General features: G+C 41.0%; 1 protein-coding gene across 2 annotated transcripts in view; it reads left to right on the plus strand.

Moving 5' to 3' along the window:
* STXBP2 (syntaxin binding protein 2) overlaps positions 1-18,921 on the plus strand; it is a 37,506-nt gene that overhangs the window by 16,382 nt on the left and 2,203 nt on the right. The window contains exons 2-17 of one of the 2 annotated variants that reach the window (XM_039359515.1): positions 3,330-3,379; positions 4,506-4,587; positions 4,899-4,975; positions 5,285-5,363; positions 7,056-7,159; positions 8,325-8,473; positions 9,006-9,090; positions 12,530-12,660; positions 12,773-12,880; positions 13,219-13,276; positions 14,167-14,232; positions 16,349-16,429; positions 16,592-16,730; positions 18,001-18,107; positions 18,361-18,379; positions 18,672-18,817. In XM_039359515.1, the coding sequence (XP_039215449.1) occupies positions 3,330-3,379; positions 4,506-4,587; positions 4,899-4,975; positions 5,285-5,363; positions 7,056-7,159; positions 8,325-8,473; positions 9,006-9,090; positions 12,530-12,660; positions 12,773-12,880; positions 13,219-13,276; positions 14,167-14,232; positions 16,349-16,429; positions 16,592-16,730; positions 18,001-18,107; positions 18,361-18,379; positions 18,672-18,817 (1,481 nt within the window). The remainder of the gene's footprint in view (positions 1-3,329; positions 3,380-4,505; positions 4,588-4,898; positions 4,976-5,284; positions 5,364-7,055; positions 7,160-8,324; positions 8,474-9,005; positions 9,091-12,529; positions 12,661-12,772; positions 12,881-13,218; positions 13,277-14,166; positions 14,233-16,348; positions 16,430-16,591; positions 16,731-18,000; positions 18,108-18,360; positions 18,380-18,671; positions 18,818-18,921) is intronic. The other variant, XM_039359516.1, reaches the window with a different exon arrangement.

Raw genomic sequence — 18,921 nt, forward strand, 5'->3', positions numbered from 1 at the left:
CCCTTTAAAATGGGTGGACTTCAACTCCTAGAATTCCCCAGCCAGTGCATGTTGGCTAGGGAATTCTGGGAGTTGAAGTCCACCCATCTTAAAGGGGCTGAAGCTGCGGAATACAGCTCTACTCAATCCTTATAGGGGTCTTCCAGTTGCCATAGAGTTTGCTTCCCAGTTGATGTCAGGGCAGTTGAATTTCCCTATTCTCAAAGTGATGCATTTCCTGGATATCTTGGCCATCTCATCTGTGAACAGTTTGTTCTATCTTTTGCTTGGTTGAGTGTCCTGAAGTCCACACCAACATCATTTTTCTTTCCCCTTAATATTCACCCAGACACTTCCAGCAGGATTTTCATCTTTTCTTTCTCTACATATGATGAAACTCCAGCTCCCAATTTTGGGGCCTGTTTCTTTTGAATAAATTGTATACTTCCAGTACAGGTAATACTCAACTTCAGACCATAATTGGAACTGGAAAGCGATCAAAAATGCCTGGTCATAAATCTAATGCTATGCTACACTCTAGTCATGAGCTCTTTCCCACATTGATTGACAGTCAATCAATGGATTTATGTCTAAGACAGTAGTAGCAGCCTTATGATAATTTAGACATGTGATGAAAGCATTTTATCTTATATAGTCACTGGCTAGATAAATTAATCTTTTGTTCAATAAATCAACTAAGACTTCTTTGTTCCATGTTCAGTATGTTACTCACTATGTACTACAAGTATATATTTATGAAAATTCATGCTTGATTTAGTTTTCTTAAAAAAAAAAAAACCAAGGATTTCTGCAGGTAGCTGCTTTGCGTAGGAAAATGTCATATGGAGCTTGCTGTACTCAGTCAGAGGTCAGGCACTGAAATCCTTCAGTTTATCTTGTTGCAACCACTTTTTACAGTTTGTTTTACATTCTCTGGTTATTGCTGCAATTTTCCAAACCAGTATTACCAGTTCTTTTATATATATATATATTTCTATCTGTCCAGTTAGAATAAGAGTGTGTGTGTGTGTGTGTGTGAGAGAGAGAGAGAGAGAAAGAGAAAGAGAGAGAGAGAGAGACATCTGGTGCAGTCTGAATATTTATGCACTTTTAAGTGCCTGGCAACTGTAGATTATTTAATTAACCTGTGTGATTAATTTAGATAACCAAAAAAAATAACATCACTCTTATTGAGCTGCTTTCTAAAGATTAATTGCATCAAATTCTATTTAGATTCATAAACTCAAGCACTTTTTAAATATATTCAGTATCTTTAATAAAGGACAACTTATCACATTCCTAACCACTAGCTCAATTTTCTGTTTGAATTTTAAGATAATTATCAGGTATTTGAACATTACAGCTCAAGAGATTGGTTCAAGCTGGCATATAGTTACTGCTGTAGGAACAGCTTTCTATAATTAATCCATGGGAAACATCTGCCATTTGTCAATTAGAGATCAGAAGGAGTTTTAAAAATAGAATTCTTGGCTCTCATTTCTTTTCATGGAAAGACTAATGTGTTGAGTAGGGGAAAATGAGCTTCGGAGCGAGGATCCCTGGAATTTAACCTCTTCTCTGAGCAAATGTACAATCAACAGGGAGCTGATGCTAATTTTTTTCTGCAGGAGAAGCAATATTCAAATCATATTTCCCTGTCATTTGGGACAAGTCAGTGCTCTGTTTTCTGCTGCCAGAGGATATCTGGAAGTTATAGTCAGTGCTTTTTTTCTTTAAAAAAAAAAAAAAGGTGCCGGAACTCACACACGTCATACAACCAGCCTTGCCTACCCTACAAGATTCCATCCAAAAAAGGTGCCGGAACTCCATTCTGGGCGTTCTATGAGGAAAAAAGCCCTGGTTATAGTAGTCCCACATATTTGAAAGGTTGATTAAAAACTTCTGGATTCTTATTAATATTTGCTATGAAGTCATATTCACAACTAATCCGCTTATTTGTATTGTCTTCTTGAAAATACAATATTATAATACAATATTATATTATATTGGGATTCCTTCGGTCATTGCCAGCAATCCTTCTGTTTTTAGTAATTGGTTAAATTAACATGGAGTTATAGAAAATGCATTATTGAATGCCCCCCTCCATAAAATTGTAATGCAGCATCCAGCTTATTTGCCACCATGTTTATCTCACTTTTTTCAGTAAAATATTTTAAAAGTCACATGTAGTATAGTGTAAATTAAAATCAAATTAACAGCTTTAAATGATGTTTTTCTAGTAATCTTCAAACTGAATTCAGGGAAAATTCAGCCAAGCATCCAAATAAGATGAATCCTGCATTGAAAAAATGTTAACTGAGCGTAGTTGCACAGACAAGGCATCAGTATTAAAAAGGACCTGCCCATCTACCTCAACTTGCAAGGGGGAAGGGTGTCTCAGAATCAGGCCTGTAATATTGTATTTATGTACAAGGTATATAGTTTGCTCTTTATAAATAGAACGCAATGCAGAGTTCACAATACCAAATGAAAACCTAAAATACCATATGTACCAAATATCTAAAACATAAAGTTAGAACCTGCAGCAGAAAGAGCCACAAATGCAAGATTTTGCATACACTGAAAAGTTTTCAGACTTATAAAGCTAGGGTAAAACAAAAAACCTTCACTGATTAGTGAAAAGACTATAAAATAGTCAGGTGAACCTTTCTTAGGGCATTCTACAATGTATAATATTTTATTATAATATCTACAACATTTTAAAAGCACCACCCCAAAAATCTTAAAAAACAGAATTACTGGGAGTACTAATGGTCATTTTGTCTCGTGATGACGGCAGTCTTCTTGCCTCCAAAGAGCAAAATGTCACCATTGAATAGTATTTTTGTCACCTGTATAAAATTCCTCAGGGTAACCTGAAGACATTCCACAACCAGGGTTGTATTACTGGGTATTCCTCTCAAATAGCTACCCTCTTATTTCACACAGTAGGGGAAAGCTTCTGAAGATCTTGAAGACCAGATCAACAGATGAAGTGAGGTGCTGTCCAGGTTGTGTGGGAATGGTCTTTCCATAATTGATTCTAGAGAGTTTGAAATTCACCTCGGAGATGCTGCTGTATGTCAAAAACCTGAACATTCGCTGCAGCTTCAGAACATGGACTTGACTTTCTTGCTATAAAATCCAAGCAAAAACACCTGCTGTGTGTGTTTTGTGATTTTACTCCCAGTCCTACATTTTGGCTTGTCAATAATATCCTTGCTTATTGTGAAAAAAAGCTATACTGGGGTGATAAGAAAATTATTTATGCGGCATAGGACTCAGCTAAATGTTCTCATTGTAGCAAAAAAAGGGCCTCCATTCTAACTTCATTGACCTTCACTTTTCAGAGATCCTGAATGATGTTATACACAGCATGAAAAAGGAAGGAGAATGGAAGGTTAGTACACCTCTGTGTCTTGGATGAGTTAAATTTGTCTGATCAGTTTACTAATCTAAATTGTATGCATGTGCACTGGACTTTCTTTTTATGTGTTTAGAAAATCTCTGATGCAGTTAATTCATCACACAGTATACTCTGGGCCTTCTGTTCAGTAGACCTGCTGTATCTTCACTGTGACACTTAAGGTTCTTCATGCTTCTCATATCTTTTCCTGATGCAGCAAGGTAGCAAGTGAGCCTTGAAATTACTAACTGAGATAGACAAAGATGTTATTAAATTAGTTTTGCTCTATTGGGTTTGCAAGTGTGTTATTTAGCTATGCTGATTATCTCATATCTAACCTACAATTTGCTGTCAAGTTAGTAAATATACTCCATCTCAGAGTATTCTAAAACATAATTGCCCCTTTAAACTATACACCCACACATACACACACACACACACACACACACAAGTGGAACCCTCAGTGCTGTGTGACCAATCTTGCATTATACTAGCAAGAAGTGCTAGCTAATGATAGAAAGCAGATCTGAAAATATCTTTTATCTTTGTGCAGGGAAATTACAGTACATCAATGAGATAACGGGTTTTAAGGAACTCTCCAATGAAAGTAAAAATGTTTTAAATGCCTTACTCATCGTTACAGTACTCTCTTAACTCAGATGGAGAACAAAAATGGGTCCATATTTCCAGGAACTGGAATAGTAAATGCTGACTTACATACCCTTTACTAGCAAAGTGGTATTGTGATCCAGCCATTCATAATGATAAAGATGCTTTAGAAAGAAAGTCAGATCCCCAAACTAAAAACCTCCAGGCTTATTTTGAAATAGGACTTAATGGGAGGGGGGAGAAATGGATATGGATGTTGGCATATTTTAGTTATCTGTACAAGTTTGGGAATACAAATAAAAAGTTGGAAGGCCAATATATAACTGAATAGGAGAATAAGATACTTGGTTTTATAATTTCATTTCACAGAAGGAGGTACTTTGGAACATGAGTATAACTATTTATTATTTCATGCTTTTTGTGACATAACTAATTATTTTAATTATACTTTTGCTCAACTTTAACAATTGCTTCTTTGTGTATAATATTCTTTCTCTTTCTGTCCCTGAAGGTCCTCATTATGGATCATCCCAGCACCCGCATCCTTTCCTCCTGCTTTAAGATGTCAGATCTTCTGGCTGAAGGCATCACAAGTGAGTGGCACGTGCAAGATACTATCTGTCTGTGGTTGATCCTGTCAACAGAGGCCTTTCTTAGAGCTGGAAAGGTTTATAACTTTTGTAGCACAACTCTTGCCTCAGGTCCCAAACACAGTGCATCCGTCCAGGCATAGCTGGGTCCTGGTTTCTTGTTTAGATCATTCTGCATTCAGCTTCTTCTGGTACTGTCAGAATCAGATATATATATCCTTTTACTACTGTTTTTCCTCCTTCCATACTCCTGGGAATTGTTGCCCAATTGTTGCTTCCATCCAGATATCTAATAAGCATTTTACTTTCTTCAGTTATTGAAGATATAAGCAAGCGCCGAGAGCCTCTTCCCAGTCTGGAAGCCATCTATTTGATCAGCCCCATTGAGACGGTAGGTCCATTGCCTATCTGGGCAGTTAATACATTGATAAATGCCTCCTTAAAGATAGATCCTGTGAAACATCTACATATACCTACACTAGTAATTAGCACTTATTGCCAACTCCTTGGGAAGGGGAAAAAAAAGGTGGGAAGAACAAATGCTTTTGATTGCCCTGTAGCCTCAAAAGGAAAATTATTCATCCCAGAGGTCACTATGGTTAAAGGTAGTTAGTATGACTGGAGGGTCAAGATATGGGAGTTCGTAGAAAATGTTTGGGATTTGTACAACTACTGCTAATAGCCTGTTCTCCATTTGCAGTCTGTTCGTGCTCTGATAAATGACTTTAAAAGCACTCCCACGTTCACCTACAAGGCCGCCCATGTGTTCTTCACGGACAGTAAGTACAAGGAACAGTCTCAGGCAAACAGGAAGATGTCTAGGACTGTCTTTACTAACCTGGTGTCTTCTAGATTGGGGGATCCTGGGACAACATTTATTGGGAGTTGGGTTAGTGAACAGGTACTTAGCCAATATAAGTGTTGACCTGTAATATATTACATTACATTACAAATTTCATGCTATGAATCAAAGGGCTATTATGCAATTGCTTGAGATATAATAGTAGAATGTATGGCTGCTGGTCCTAGGGATTTTTTTTTCTTCCATCTAATTGTGTCTGATGCTGAGAGGCTGCCTGGACAAGTCCCTGCAATTTTCTTCACAAGGTTTTCCAGAAGTGGTTTCTCATTCTTTCCTTCCTAGGTCTGAGTGAAAGTGAATGGTCCAAGTTTACCCAGTTAGCTTAGTGCCCAAGGCAGGACTAAAACTCAGTCTCCCAGTTTGCTTTATTACTATGCCAAACTGGCTCTCTAATCCATAGTGACTAAATTGATGCATTGTATCTATCGGATTCATTCGTTTTTGGCCAAAATTGTACAATTCATGTTAAGCCATGATTTGTTTAACCATGATTGATGAATAAATTATTTAATTCATAAATGCTGTTGACGTTAACCAGGTTCTACACACCATAATGCTAGATCATCTAACGTATTACATCCAAATAGACAAAAAAAAATACTTCCTAGTGTGGTTCATGAACCCATTTCACTGAGAGTATGAATTGTTCTAAGACCCCAGAGAAGAATCTGACTAAGAGGGCTCAAAAGTGAACTTCTGTTCTGAGACAATTACAAAATTTTAAGTATACGTTATAATAGCGGGCCCCAACCTTTTGGGCACCAGGGACCGGTTCCATGGAGCCAAGTTTTTCCACGGATTGGAGGGGGTGTGGTTTTGCATGCTGCCTGCATTCTGCAGATGGGACCTCACTTTTTTGTGCGGCCTGGTTTCTGGCATGCCGCAGACCGATGCTGGTCCACAGACCGGGATTGGGGACCCTTGCTTTATAGCTTATGGAGTAGACCAGTGGTGGCGAACCTATGGCACGTGTGCCAGAGGTAGCACTCAGAGCCCTCTCTGTTGGCACGTACACCACCGCCAGCAGCAGGCCCATCAGGCTGCCACCGCCGCCCAGAGTAGGAGCCCCACCCAGCACAAAGGAGGCGAAGTGGCCGACTAGTAAGCTCGAGTAGAGGTGGTAGAGCAGAGGTCACCAACCATTGTTGATTGGTGGATTGGAAAAAAAGGAAGCATTTTGCATGCGTGCATGCGCTCATGGGGCCGTGAGCACACATACACTGCAAATGGAGCGGGGCTAGTGCCTGCGTGATACTAGCTCTGCCCTGTTCTTGCGTGATGTAGCGCCTTGTATCTGCACCCTGCGGTGTGGCGGCGGCCATTTTTGCACCTTGCAGCACAGTGGCCCATTTTTGTGCCCCCCGGGTTTTGTGTGCCAGAGGCGGCACTCAGAGGTGCCTCACTGTTCCCCCCCCTAGGGCACCACAATGCTGATGCAGCCCTGGCACTTTGCGATAAATAAATGGATTTTGGATTGCGGTTTGGGCACTCGGTCTCTAAAAGGTTCGCTGTCACTGGAGTAGACCTATAACCATAAAAAAAACTTGCAGAAAAATGAGTGGCACCCTTTGGAGGATGATAAACATTAACTCCCTCCCTTGTCTTTCAGCTTGCCCAGATGAGCTCTTTAATGAGCTCAGCAAGTCCCGGATCACGAAAGCAATCAAGACACTCAAGGAGATCAATGTTGCCTTCCTTCCCTATGAATCGCAGGTGAGAGGGGGGAAAAAGGGGAACAGAGCAGGGACCTCTTAATTTTCGCTATAGTCTCAAGGTTGTAAAGATACACGAATTAACATAGCGCACTTTTGCTTTGAGAGATTTCACTTTGAATAAAAATAATTATACTGAGTTACTATCTATCTCTAAAATCTTTGCAGAAGAGAAGAAGCTCTGCTTCTTCTATAGCAGTGTTTCTCAACCTTGACAATTTTAAGGCATGTGCACTTCAACTCCCAGAATTCCACAGCCAGCATTGCTGGATGTGGAATTCTGGGAGTTGAAGTCCACATGCCTTAAAATTGTCAAGGTTGAGAAACACTGTTCTATAGAACTCCATGGCGGGGTGGGGAGAGGCAGGATGGCTCAGTGGTTAAGAAGTTGAATTTGTCAGCTGGAGAGCTGACAGCCTGGGTTCAAGATCCAAGTGCTATCAAGTAGCCCGCAGCTTATTCTCATGTATTTAACTAGAGGGGGTGATTTTCTTTTTTCTTTCTTACAAACTAGTTATTGAATTTATTACTAGCCAGCCTGAGAGCCAGGTTGGTCTAGTGGTAAAGGCATTACACTAGAAACCAGGAAACCAAGGGTTCTAATCCTGCCTTAGGCATGAAAGCTGGCTGAGTGACTTTGGACCAATCACTCCCTCTCAGCCCATTTCATCATACAGGGTTGTTGGTGTGGGGAAAATAGAAGGAGGAATATCTTCACCACCTTGAGTAATTTATAAAAATGATAAAGGCGGAATAAAAAAAAAAACTTGACAAACTCCTGTGTTTGTAAACTCATTTTCTCCTATCTTTTTCTATCAACTTGCCCTCCACCCACTCAGCATTTTGATTACTCCCAACACATCAAGCAAGAAAGTCCTTAAAACTTTGATTCAAGATTCTTTTAAGATTAGATGAACCAGAGAACACAATGTTACTTACAACGTTTTCAAAGAAACTGGCAGCATTTAATGAAATATTGTACCTCCGTAGTTTTAAAAATAAATCTGCTTTATGACAGACTATTTTTAAGGAACTGGGCACCACTATTGTGGAAAAAAAAATGTTACCAGAGCACTGTATGAGTTTACACTTCCTTCCTCATAGATCACTAATATAACACTCCCATTGTTTTCTCCATTTCTTCTCTCCTCTTTCCTTCTCTTCAGGTGTACACCTTGGACAGCGTTCAGAGTTTCCACCACCTCTTCAGCCCCTACTGCAGGGAAGATAAAAACAGCCACTTAGAGAGGATGGCGGAGCAGATTGCCACACTGTGTGACACCCTCAAGGAATACCCTTCAATTCGCTATAGAAAGTTAGTACAAAGGAAAGAGGAAGGGGAAAACTGATATTCTACCAGTATTCTGTATAAAAACCCTATAAAGAGAATGACTGGGGTATAATACTTGAGAACATGGGAGTATAATACTTGAGTATAATATTGGGGCATAACACGTGAGAACATGGGAGTACAATTGTGGAGCATATTTGGAGGCCACACCTATCTATTATGCAATGAAGCATCCTGCTGCTTTTAGTTGATGCAAGGACCGGCCTACTTCTTATAATGGATGTCTGCTGCCAGACCAGCTCATCTGCAGGATCTGATGCTTTCATCATGTGGGGCATAGTTTCATCAATTGAGCCTCCCTTGATCCCTCCTGGACACATCTCTGTGACCAGGGATTGAAAGCAGAGTTTCTTACAGTGTACGTGTGTAAGAAAGTGGGCCAAGAAATGCAAGAGGCAAGACACTCTTTGCCTTGTCCAGGCATTGGTTTTGCTTGGTCTCCCTTCCAGAATGGCAGAAGCCCTGTTTCTAAATGACTATGTGTTTGTGGTTACAGTGGTTCAGAAGACTGTTTCCAATTGGCCCATGCAGTGTTGGTGAAACTGAATGCCTTCAAAGCAGACAACCCAACCATGGGAGAGGTGAGCAATCCCAGAGCATTCCAGAATATTAAAGAGCAGGCCAGTGGGTGGAACAAGATTGCAAAGACTGTTGTGTCATTTAGAATGAAGAGATCGGGTGTAAGAAGTAACCATTTTCTAGTCTTTCATCTCTAGTTGGAAGAATTTAGTCTCTGATGACAAGTTGGCAGAATCCATCTTCCAAATATTATCCTTGATTATTAACAGTGTATTTAGTTTAAGTGGAAGTGAAGATGCCCAGCCAAGCATTGTCAAGATGCTTTTCACAGAGGTCTTCAGGAGAGGCTATTTGGCAGCTGGACAGTTCTTTCCAAGTCAAGTTTAGACATGCACTAAGGACCAAGATCACAGGGAAAGATGTCTGCAGTCTCTTTCACTGCAGGTTAACTATTTAATTGGAATAGTACTATCTATGTACGATGGTTCTGCTTTAACCCTTTTCCCGATTTACTATTCAGCAGCATCACTTTCTCCAAGTGGCATTTCTAGTAGGTGAGCAAGAAGCCAGGAAATCAGACAGTGATCAGAAAAATGGTCTATAGAGACAAGATTGAAGCACACTATTTGGATAAATTTTCACTGTTGCATTTCAGTTCTAAACAAATTGTGGTGGGAAGTCCTCCAGGTTTTCCACATATCTAGTTAGCTAACAAACTATTGATTTTTACGATTAGATACATGTCCTGCCCAAGTCCTGCTGTGGTGCCTCACCACGGCAGTGGGGAATATTTCTGGGATGGGATGAGCAAAGAATGCCAAGGATATATATTTCCTGAAGCATTACCCAGGGCATGAATGAATCCCAGCTGTCCAGCTAAAGAAAGCAAGAACCTATAATGCTAAATAAAGATGCTGGAGGCAGATGATCACTTTAATGACAATGGCAAAAGCATAATTTCATACTGCACCAGAGAAAGCAATGATAATCCAAGAAAAAAACATGGATAAAAATATAAAATGATTTAACAATATAATGCCAGGTGATGGCCCCTCAGGTTGGGCCATCAACTTATTATTGTTTTTTCTTACTACTGTGAAAAAAACAAGGATCTTATAGAGTACTAAGGATGTTGATGGCTTGGCTAGATTAAAGAAGTCTAGTTGCTGATTTTGTCAAACAGGAAAAGAAAATTCAAAGCTGCAGAGACAGAATTATGGTGGGGACATGAAACATAAAAATATGAGAAAGCTCAACACAGTGAAAAAGTGAAACTACTAGAGAATGACATCATGGGCAACATCAGCGAATGGAGATAGACTGAAACTCCACATTTTGAGTGAGAGGCTCATGCTGTTTACTACTTAAAACATGAAAACCATGGAATTGCTTTTGTAGTTAGGAAAGGTATAGCAAAAGTAGTCCGTTATTGTTAAAGGAAGTGGAGTTGCTCAAAGATATGACCAGGTGGTGACTGTGAAACAGATTGCAAACCGCTTATGTGTAAGTTCCATGTTAAGCCAAAAGAAGAAGAAAGCCAACCAGTTTCCATAATGTAATCTTGAGCCAAAACCAATGGTGGGATTCAAATATGTGAACAACCGGTTCTCTATGTGGATGCCATGTTCAAATCATCATACTCTAGACATATTATGAGACCCAGCTCTCTGAAGAAATCTGTAATGCTGGAAAGGGTGGAAGAAAAGAGAAGAAGAGGAAAACAAGCAGTAAGATAGGTGGACTCAGTTAAAGTGGTGATGGTCATAGTAGTATGTCAGTTGCCGCATAAAGAAAAGGTCAGGCTGACTTTTGTTGATTGGTGTGAAATCCTCTTAAAATAAAAATACAGTAAAGAATGTTAACAGGGAGGGAAGTAATAATTAGAAGAATTTCCTAATTGTGTAGGGCAAGAGAAGAAGGAACTTGTTCCTCATCTATGGCTGAGATCTTCCCATGTCATTAATTGAACCAACTTCTTTGGCCTGAATGATTTTTTTAAAGCAGGGCTGTCCACTGGTTGTAATTTGTTTTTAAACAATTGTGTTAACGAACAGGAATGCTGTATCAAAATGGGGTGATCTTGGAGATGGAGGAGTGCTCTTATTGCTGCCAACCAAAGGACCCAATGCAGATATTCCATCTCTCTGTATTTAATCAGTTATTGTGGCAAAAAGATAACATAATGAAAAGCAAACACAAAACATTATTGTGTGAAAACCCAACAGTTGCAGAATTCTGTGTACAAAGCAAAGTGACTTCATATCAACACCTGAAAGTGTGTTGCTTTTGAACAGGAAGAAGTGCTGCCTTTTCCTTTAAGAAAGGGGTAGTATATTGAAAGCTGATTTATCTATAACAAGCAATTTTGAGATATTGCTTATAGGACATAAATATTTTCTACAGCCCATGCATGCATTTTTATGATTTATCTAGTAGTCATTAAACTCCCGAATGCATGAAAAAGGATGCTATTTACCTTTCTGCATCAGAAGTACTTGGATATGTTAGCTGCCCCCTGCTAGCAACTGTGTGGTTGAGATTGTGCAGTTCCAACATAACCAGGGAATGTTTGTTTTAGAAAGGCTGTTCTACCTTCTATCTCTGGAGCGCTACTGTTTTCACTGAAAGGAATATTCATGTCCATAGGCCTCTACAGTGTATTTGCGTGCCACCTGCAGGCTAAAGGATAGATTGCATTGTACTCTAACACCAAAAAGTGGCCCAATAGTGCTACACCTGTTCTGAGTATGCTGAAAATGCCTTGGTAACAATGATGCTCCTGCTGCTGCCTTTGTAAATTTCATAAACTAGATGTTAAACAGTTGGCAGCATTTAAATAAAATTGGGTTCTTCTGCCATCCTCTCATAACCAAAGTACCATTAAAACTCAGGACATTATTAGGTCAGTTAAAGGAATAGTGGAGATGGTGGGATGTCCAAGTAGAATCTAAAGGACTTGTTTCAAATGGCTCTAGAGCAGAATTTGCACTACAGAGAATTAACAGCCTTTAGCCTCTTTTGTTGCTTGTGTTGACATCACAAGCGTAAGTCCGTTATGCTTATGGAATTGTTTACGTCCCTTGGAAGGGGGTTTGCATTGTTTGAATAATAAATTTTTGACCAAGCTCCCTATTAAAGATGTCTAGACTGAGGCTGCCCGCAGTCAACAATATTTGGAGGAGAGATTGGGTCTGCAATACTCAGCTGTTCCACTCTTCCTTAGTGCCTGTAGCAGGGCTGCCATTAAATAATTAGCAATGCAGCTCTGTGGCTGTCTTTTTATTTGCCCACTGAGCTTGGGGGAATTTATTTCCAAATAGGATTACAGATTAAATCAATCTTGCCATGGTTCATCAATTTATTAAGATACAGGGTGTGTCCTGTGGATGACTTTCAGACAGTGCCTAAGGATTCCGCTTAGCAGGGAAACATGCAGCATACAAACCGAAACCACAAAGTTGTGTTTGTTTGTTTTTATCTTCCCCTTTTTGCTGCATTCAGGGCCCTGACAAATCTCGATCACAGCTTCTGATAGTTGACCGCAGCTATGATCTGGTGTCGCCACTTCTTCATGAGCTCACTTTCCAAGCCATGGCCTACGACTTGCTCAACATCGAGAGTGATACTTACCGGTGAGAGCTGTTGTTGGGGGGGGGGGAGAATGAGTAAAAGAATTCTGTGCCTTCCCATTTAGAGAGCAAGCATATGTTTCTAACAGAATATTACTCTGTTGCTTTCCTTCAGGTATGAATCCACAGGCATCAGTGACTCCAGGGAAAAGGTAGTACTCTTGGATGAGGACGATGACCTCTGGGTGCAGTTACGCCATATGCACATCGCAGACGTGTCCAAGTGAGAACCTACATACAGCCCTATATACAACTGCCTGGTTGCCTGATGAGTTTGTGAATCAGCCAGAACGATAAGTGGCTGGAGCAATATAAGCCTGCTGGAGCCCTTCTTCCTAAATTGATCTGGATTGCCATTGGTGTCCGTTGTGAAGAGAGGAGGGGGAGGGGAGAAATGCTGCTTCCACCATTACCCTCTGTTCCAGAATTAACTGCCATTTCTGGTACAGAGAGCCCTGGACTTTGAAGGCCGCACAGAGTCTATTGTTGTGGGAGGGATAAAGAGTTGCACTTTGGGGATGAGTGTTTGTATTTGGCCCTGAATATGACCTCCTTCCACAGGAAAGTGACTGAGCTCCTGCGTACCTTCTGTGAAAGCAAAAGGCTCACCACAGATAAGGTAGGATGGCCAGACCTTCGTCTTGTCTGTGATTTGCCTTCCTGAGAGACTTCTTGGGGGGAGGGGGAGGACATGCATTCTACATCTTCCAAGCTAGGCTTCTTTGGCTCAAGTTAAGTGACTGAAACATCGTTGCTGTTTGGTTTTTCAGGGAGGCAGATCAACCTTAACTAAATCTCATTAGTTCTGGACAACGTTTTGAAAGCACAGTTATGTGCACAGTGCACAAGAAAGGCTAATCGAGAAGTATAGATGGTATAAAAATAAGAGGGCCTTTGGGGTACACCAGTGTTTCCCAAACTTGACAATTTTAAGGCATGTAGACTTCAACTCCCAGAATTCCACAGCCAGCGTTGCTGGCTGTGGAATTCTGGGAGTTGAAGTCCTCATGCCTTAAAATTGTCAAGTTTGGGAAACACTGGGGTACACCAAGATGAGGAATCTTCAGGCGGAACAGCCAAAGTGACACTGAAGTCATTTGGGAGAATAAGAGGCAGTGTAGGGAAGGGACTGACATTCCTCCACAGAACTTGCATACAAATGGAAATTCTGGAGAAAATTACTTATTTCCATCCTTTGAGGTTTTAACATTGAGTTTCTTTGAGCTTCTTGAGTGACTGCTCTAGAAATTTGGAGCTTACTTAGCCAGACTTAAAAGAGAGGAGCCATCGGCCTGTAGGTCTTGTAAGACAGCATTCATTAACCTGAATGCCCCGCAGATATCTTGGGGCTAAATTCAGGGTATCTAGAAGTATTAGGAGCTCCTTCAACCAGGTTGCAGGGAACTGTTGTAAGATGAGGGAGAGAGTTGCTTTTATCTGAAATTTTACTAACACTTGGATTGCCTTTATGTTGAGTTTGTCATGGGCAATTGCTGTTCTTCTTTCTAGGCTAACATTAAAGACCTCTCTCAAATCCTGAAGAAGATGCCCCAATACCAGAAAGAACTTCACAAGGTAAAAGATACAAAATGTATCGTGTGCCTGTATTTAATTATTTGTTTCTTGTAATCAGTTGTATAAGTGATTTAAAATAAGTCGATCCTTCTCTTAATGAAGAGAAGGATGAGGGGGGACATGATAGCAGTGTTCCAATATCTCAGGGGCTGCCACAAAGAAGAGGGAGTCAAGCTATTCTCCAAAGCACCTGAAGGCAGGCCAAGAAGCAACGGATGGAAACTAACCAAAGAGAGAAGCAACCTAGAACTAAGGAGAAATTTTCTGATAGTTACAACAATTAACCAGTGGAACAACCTGCCTCCAGAAGCGGTGCATGCTCCAACACTGGAAGTTTTTAAGAAGAGACTGGACAGCCATTTGTCCGAAATGGTATAGGGTTTCCTACCTGAGCAGGGGGTTGGACTAGATGATTTCCAAGGTCCCTTCCAACTTTATTATTATTATTATCAGTCACCATCAATTAGCATGAATTAGAGTACATTGACAGTGCAAATTTTTTCATGTTATAAAATGTCTTTAAATCTAACACTAAAAGGCTGAATAAAAACAACTACAGGCATGTCTACATAGGCTCTTGCACCAATCCAAAATCAGATCTGGACATGTTCATCTATGTTTAATTGCTGAGCTAATATATTTCTGATTCATGCAGCAAATCCAATATGAGAAAGAAAAATTCCCCATTTATAGAGGTCTATAATTTTCCCAGCAGTAAGAATGTTTGCCTCACCCTACCTTCTGGCTCTTTGATTTCAGCTGATATGGTACAGTCTTCACAGTTCTTTATCTGCAAATCTATAGAAATATGTATGAATTTATAACTTCTAAACTAAAAAGCTTAATTCCTTCACCCATCCATGTGTATCTAAATGGCCTGGGTAAATTTAAGCTCTAGAAGAATTGGGACAGGACATGGATTGTATACTGTACCTTATAATATGAATTGTATACAATATCTTAGACTACAGTCCCCATTGTTACAATTTCCACAAAGCTTAGCCAATCCCATCTTGGTACTACTCTCATACTTTCTGAATGTTCTGCACTAAACTGCTGCTGCTTCCTTGAGCTTCCATGGAAGCTGTTTTTCTGAGAACCATATTTAGTTGTGAGAAAAGTATCTCTCATTTTATATTATCTCCAGAACCATCATTTTCAACATGCTGCAATGAGCCAAAATCTTTATCCAGACACATCTCATCTGTCTCTCTAAATAACCAGGTTTCTGGTTGTTAAAATCTGTATATAATATAAAGGGCTGGAGCCGTTGCACTGCCAAAAGTACAAGCGGGACAGATTGTGCAGAATAGTCACAGGGACAAGCTTAATTTCATTTGCATAACTTTTATTGATCATGGCATTTCTAGCTACTACAGATTGTCGCTATTTTTTCAGGCATCCCTTGGATCTTGCCTTGCTCATTTTCCACAGGCAACTTTTTGTTCGTTGGAGGGGCAGGAGGGAAAAACTTTAATGCTTGCAAAAAGCCTGTGTCATGGTTCCGATAGAACCAAATAAATCAGAACTCAGAGGCTTGAATCTTCCTCAAAGAACATGTTTATTGGATACAAAATATCAGCACAGTCAAAAGTGAAACCAAGTCTGAGATTCTCTCCAAAGAGTTACACTATTACAAAGTAAAAGTTCCCACCCCAGTGCTATGCAATAACTATGTGACCCAATACAGCAATTTGGCGGGCTTTCTACCAGAAGGCCTGACCCTCCGCTTCCAAATGAGAGAGTGACCTTGGTTTCCATGGGACACAATATTGTTTAGGCCAGTGGTTCTCAACCTTTCTAATGCCGCGACCCCATAATACAGTTCCCCATGTTGTGGTAACCCCCAACCACTTATACATCACCGGGTGCTAGGGGCGTGACCAAAGAAAAGGGGGGGAAATGGCGGACAGCCTTGTTTGGCGACCCCCGTGAAATGGTCGTTCGACCCCAAATGGGGTCCCAACCCACAGATTGAGAACCACTGGTTTAGGCTAACAGAGATACTCCGTTCCCCCTCCATGTCATGTGGCAACCTAGAACGAGCAAGGTGGCTGCAGCCATGTTTGTTGTAGAGTTGACAGCCTGTTTCTTACCATCCTCTTTCGTCCCGTAGTATTCCACACATTTGCATCTGGCTGAAGACTGCATGAATGCCTTTAAGGGCACCATAGAGAAGCTGTGCGGCCTGGAACAGGTAGGCATATTAAGAATTCAGGAGAGGTGAGAACAAAAGAGAATCGCCATGGCAGCCCAACTCTGTGTATTCACAGTGAAGTACAACTTACTTTGGGTGTCTCCTTGTCTTCCCTGGTGAAAAGGATCGTTCCTGATGGGCGTCTCTTCTCCCTCCTCACAGGATCTGGCCACAGGGGCAGATGTTGAAGGGGAGAAAGTCAAGAACCCAATGAAGAGTATTGTGCCAATTGTCCTTGATACCACTGTGGAGGCCTTTGATAAGATTCGCATTATCCTGCTTTGCATACTTCTCCAGAATGGTACCATTGCTGGATCACTTCTCTCTCAGCTGCCTAGGTTAGGGAAAAAATCCCTTGCAAGGTTCAAAAGGAAGAGAAATTTCAGGACGCTTCTTGCCCATAACTGGACACTATGTTCACACAACACTGCTGGGTGTGACATCTGTCTCCTAGGAGGGGTTAAATCCCCTCTCTGACTAGCTACATCAAACTCGTAAGTCTCGGGTGGTTGTGTCAACTGCCATTTGAAGGTCCTCTAAGCCACCACAGAAAAGAAAGAAAGTTCTTGCTTCTGTTTTTAATTTTTGTTTGTACAGAACATTTTTTAAAAAGCATAAAAATCTATGATGGCACAATCAGGGCCATCCCACTCATGGTTAGTGCTCATCCACTTCCTATCCCGGGTGGTGAAATCTGAAATGGCGACAGGAACATAGAGAGACGTGCTGGCCTAGAAACCAGGAGACTGTGAGTTCTAACGTCCCTTAGACATGAAAACCATCTTGTGGGGAAACCAGGCAACGACTGACAACTGAAAAAAGCAGATTGTGTTAAGAAGCAGAAGAAACAGTAGATCATATAATCAGTTCATGCACAAAATACTGCACATAACTGATTACAGGTAGTCCTCAATTTACATAATTGAGCCCAAAGTTTATATTGCTAAGCGAGCAATTTGTTAAGTGGATTTTGCCCCCATTTTACGACTTTTCTTGCTACATTTGTTAAGTGAATCACTGTAGTTGTTTAAATTAGTAACACGATTAAGTGATCTTGGTTTCCCCGTTGACTTTGCTTGTCAGAAGGACACAAAAGGCAATCAAATGACTCCAGGTCGTTGCAACTATCATAAATGTGAGTCAGTTATCAAGCATCCGGATGTAAATCTCATGACCATGGGGATGCTACCACGGTTGTAAGTGTGAAAAACGGTCATAAGTCACTTTTTCCAGTGATGTTGTGACTTGGGACGGTCGCTAAATGAACTCTTGTAAGTCGAGGACTACCTCTCTAAGCAAAGACGTAGGTGCCAAAAAGATTTCACTGGAGCACCCATAAAAATTGGTGGGAACATTGAGTCGAAAAAGTATTGTAAAGAGCATGTTAAAATATTGTGGGAGTACCACATACAAACTGATAAAGCCCTGGAGAATAACACACCAGATTTAAAATTGTGGTTGAAAAAAATAGTGTGGATAATTGATGTGGCAATATCAGGGGATAATATAATGGAAGGCAAAGGTTATAAAACTCTGAAGCCCTCGGTCTGAGCTGCACTCCTTTCATTTAGGCATTAACGAGGAGAACCTCACCAAGCTCATCCAGCATGCCAACATCCAGCAGGAGAGAGACACCCTCTATAATATGCACTGCCTGGGGGCCGCCATCATGCCAGAGGTATTTCACACACGCATCTGCTAGTGACATTTGTTGGGCGGGTAGCTTATGCCTGTGCTGTTTCTGCATAGTTACCATTCACTAGTGCAGTCTTGAGTAATGGCCCTGACAGTTCATGGACAAGAAGGGTAACTTCTGGCTGTCCTATTGATGAAGATAAGAATCCCTCTTATTTAAGTCTGCCAGTGTTGTATGTTTCTCTCTGCTCATTCTTCTCTCTGCTCTTTTCCTCTCTTGCCTGTCCCTTGGCCAGTCCTACTGGAGCTGTTTAGGTAAGCCATTCCATCTTCCTCTAAGCCAGTGGTTCTCAACCTGTGGGTCGGGACCCCATTTGGGGTCGAACGACCATTTCACGGGGGTCACCAAACAAGGCTGTCTGCCATTTTTCCCCCTTTTCTTTGGCCACGCCCCTGGCACTTGGTGATGTATAAGTGGTTGGGGGTCACCACAACATGGGGAACTGTATTATGGGGTCGCGGCATTAGAAAGGTTGAGAACCACTGCTCTAAGCACTGGACTTTCTTGAACCATCTTGTCCATCCCCTTCTGCCTTTCTTCCAACAGGCCTGGCTCCTGCTCTTTTAATTTTTTTGAATGGGCTTTTCTACTCGCAGGACACTGGCGGAAACCTGAAGCCTGTGAGGAAAGTACGGTTAGAGCCTACCTACCAACTCTCTCGGTGGATTCCCATTCTTAAGGATGTCATGGAGGTACACAGAAGGAGGGAGAGGGAGCTGGCTGCCTTGAGTGTTGGTTGTGTACTTGAAAATGGATTCAGCTTCAGTCCTGAAGCAAATCCAGTTGAGAATCCCAT

Source organism: Crotalus tigris, unplaced genomic scaffold, assembly GCF_016545835.1.
Source record: "Crotalus tigris isolate CLP2741 ecotype Arizona unplaced genomic scaffold, ASM1654583v1 scf7180000019078.1875890, whole genome shotgun sequence".
Lineage (NCBI taxonomy): Eukaryota > Metazoa > Chordata > Lepidosauria > Squamata > Viperidae > Crotalus > Crotalus tigris.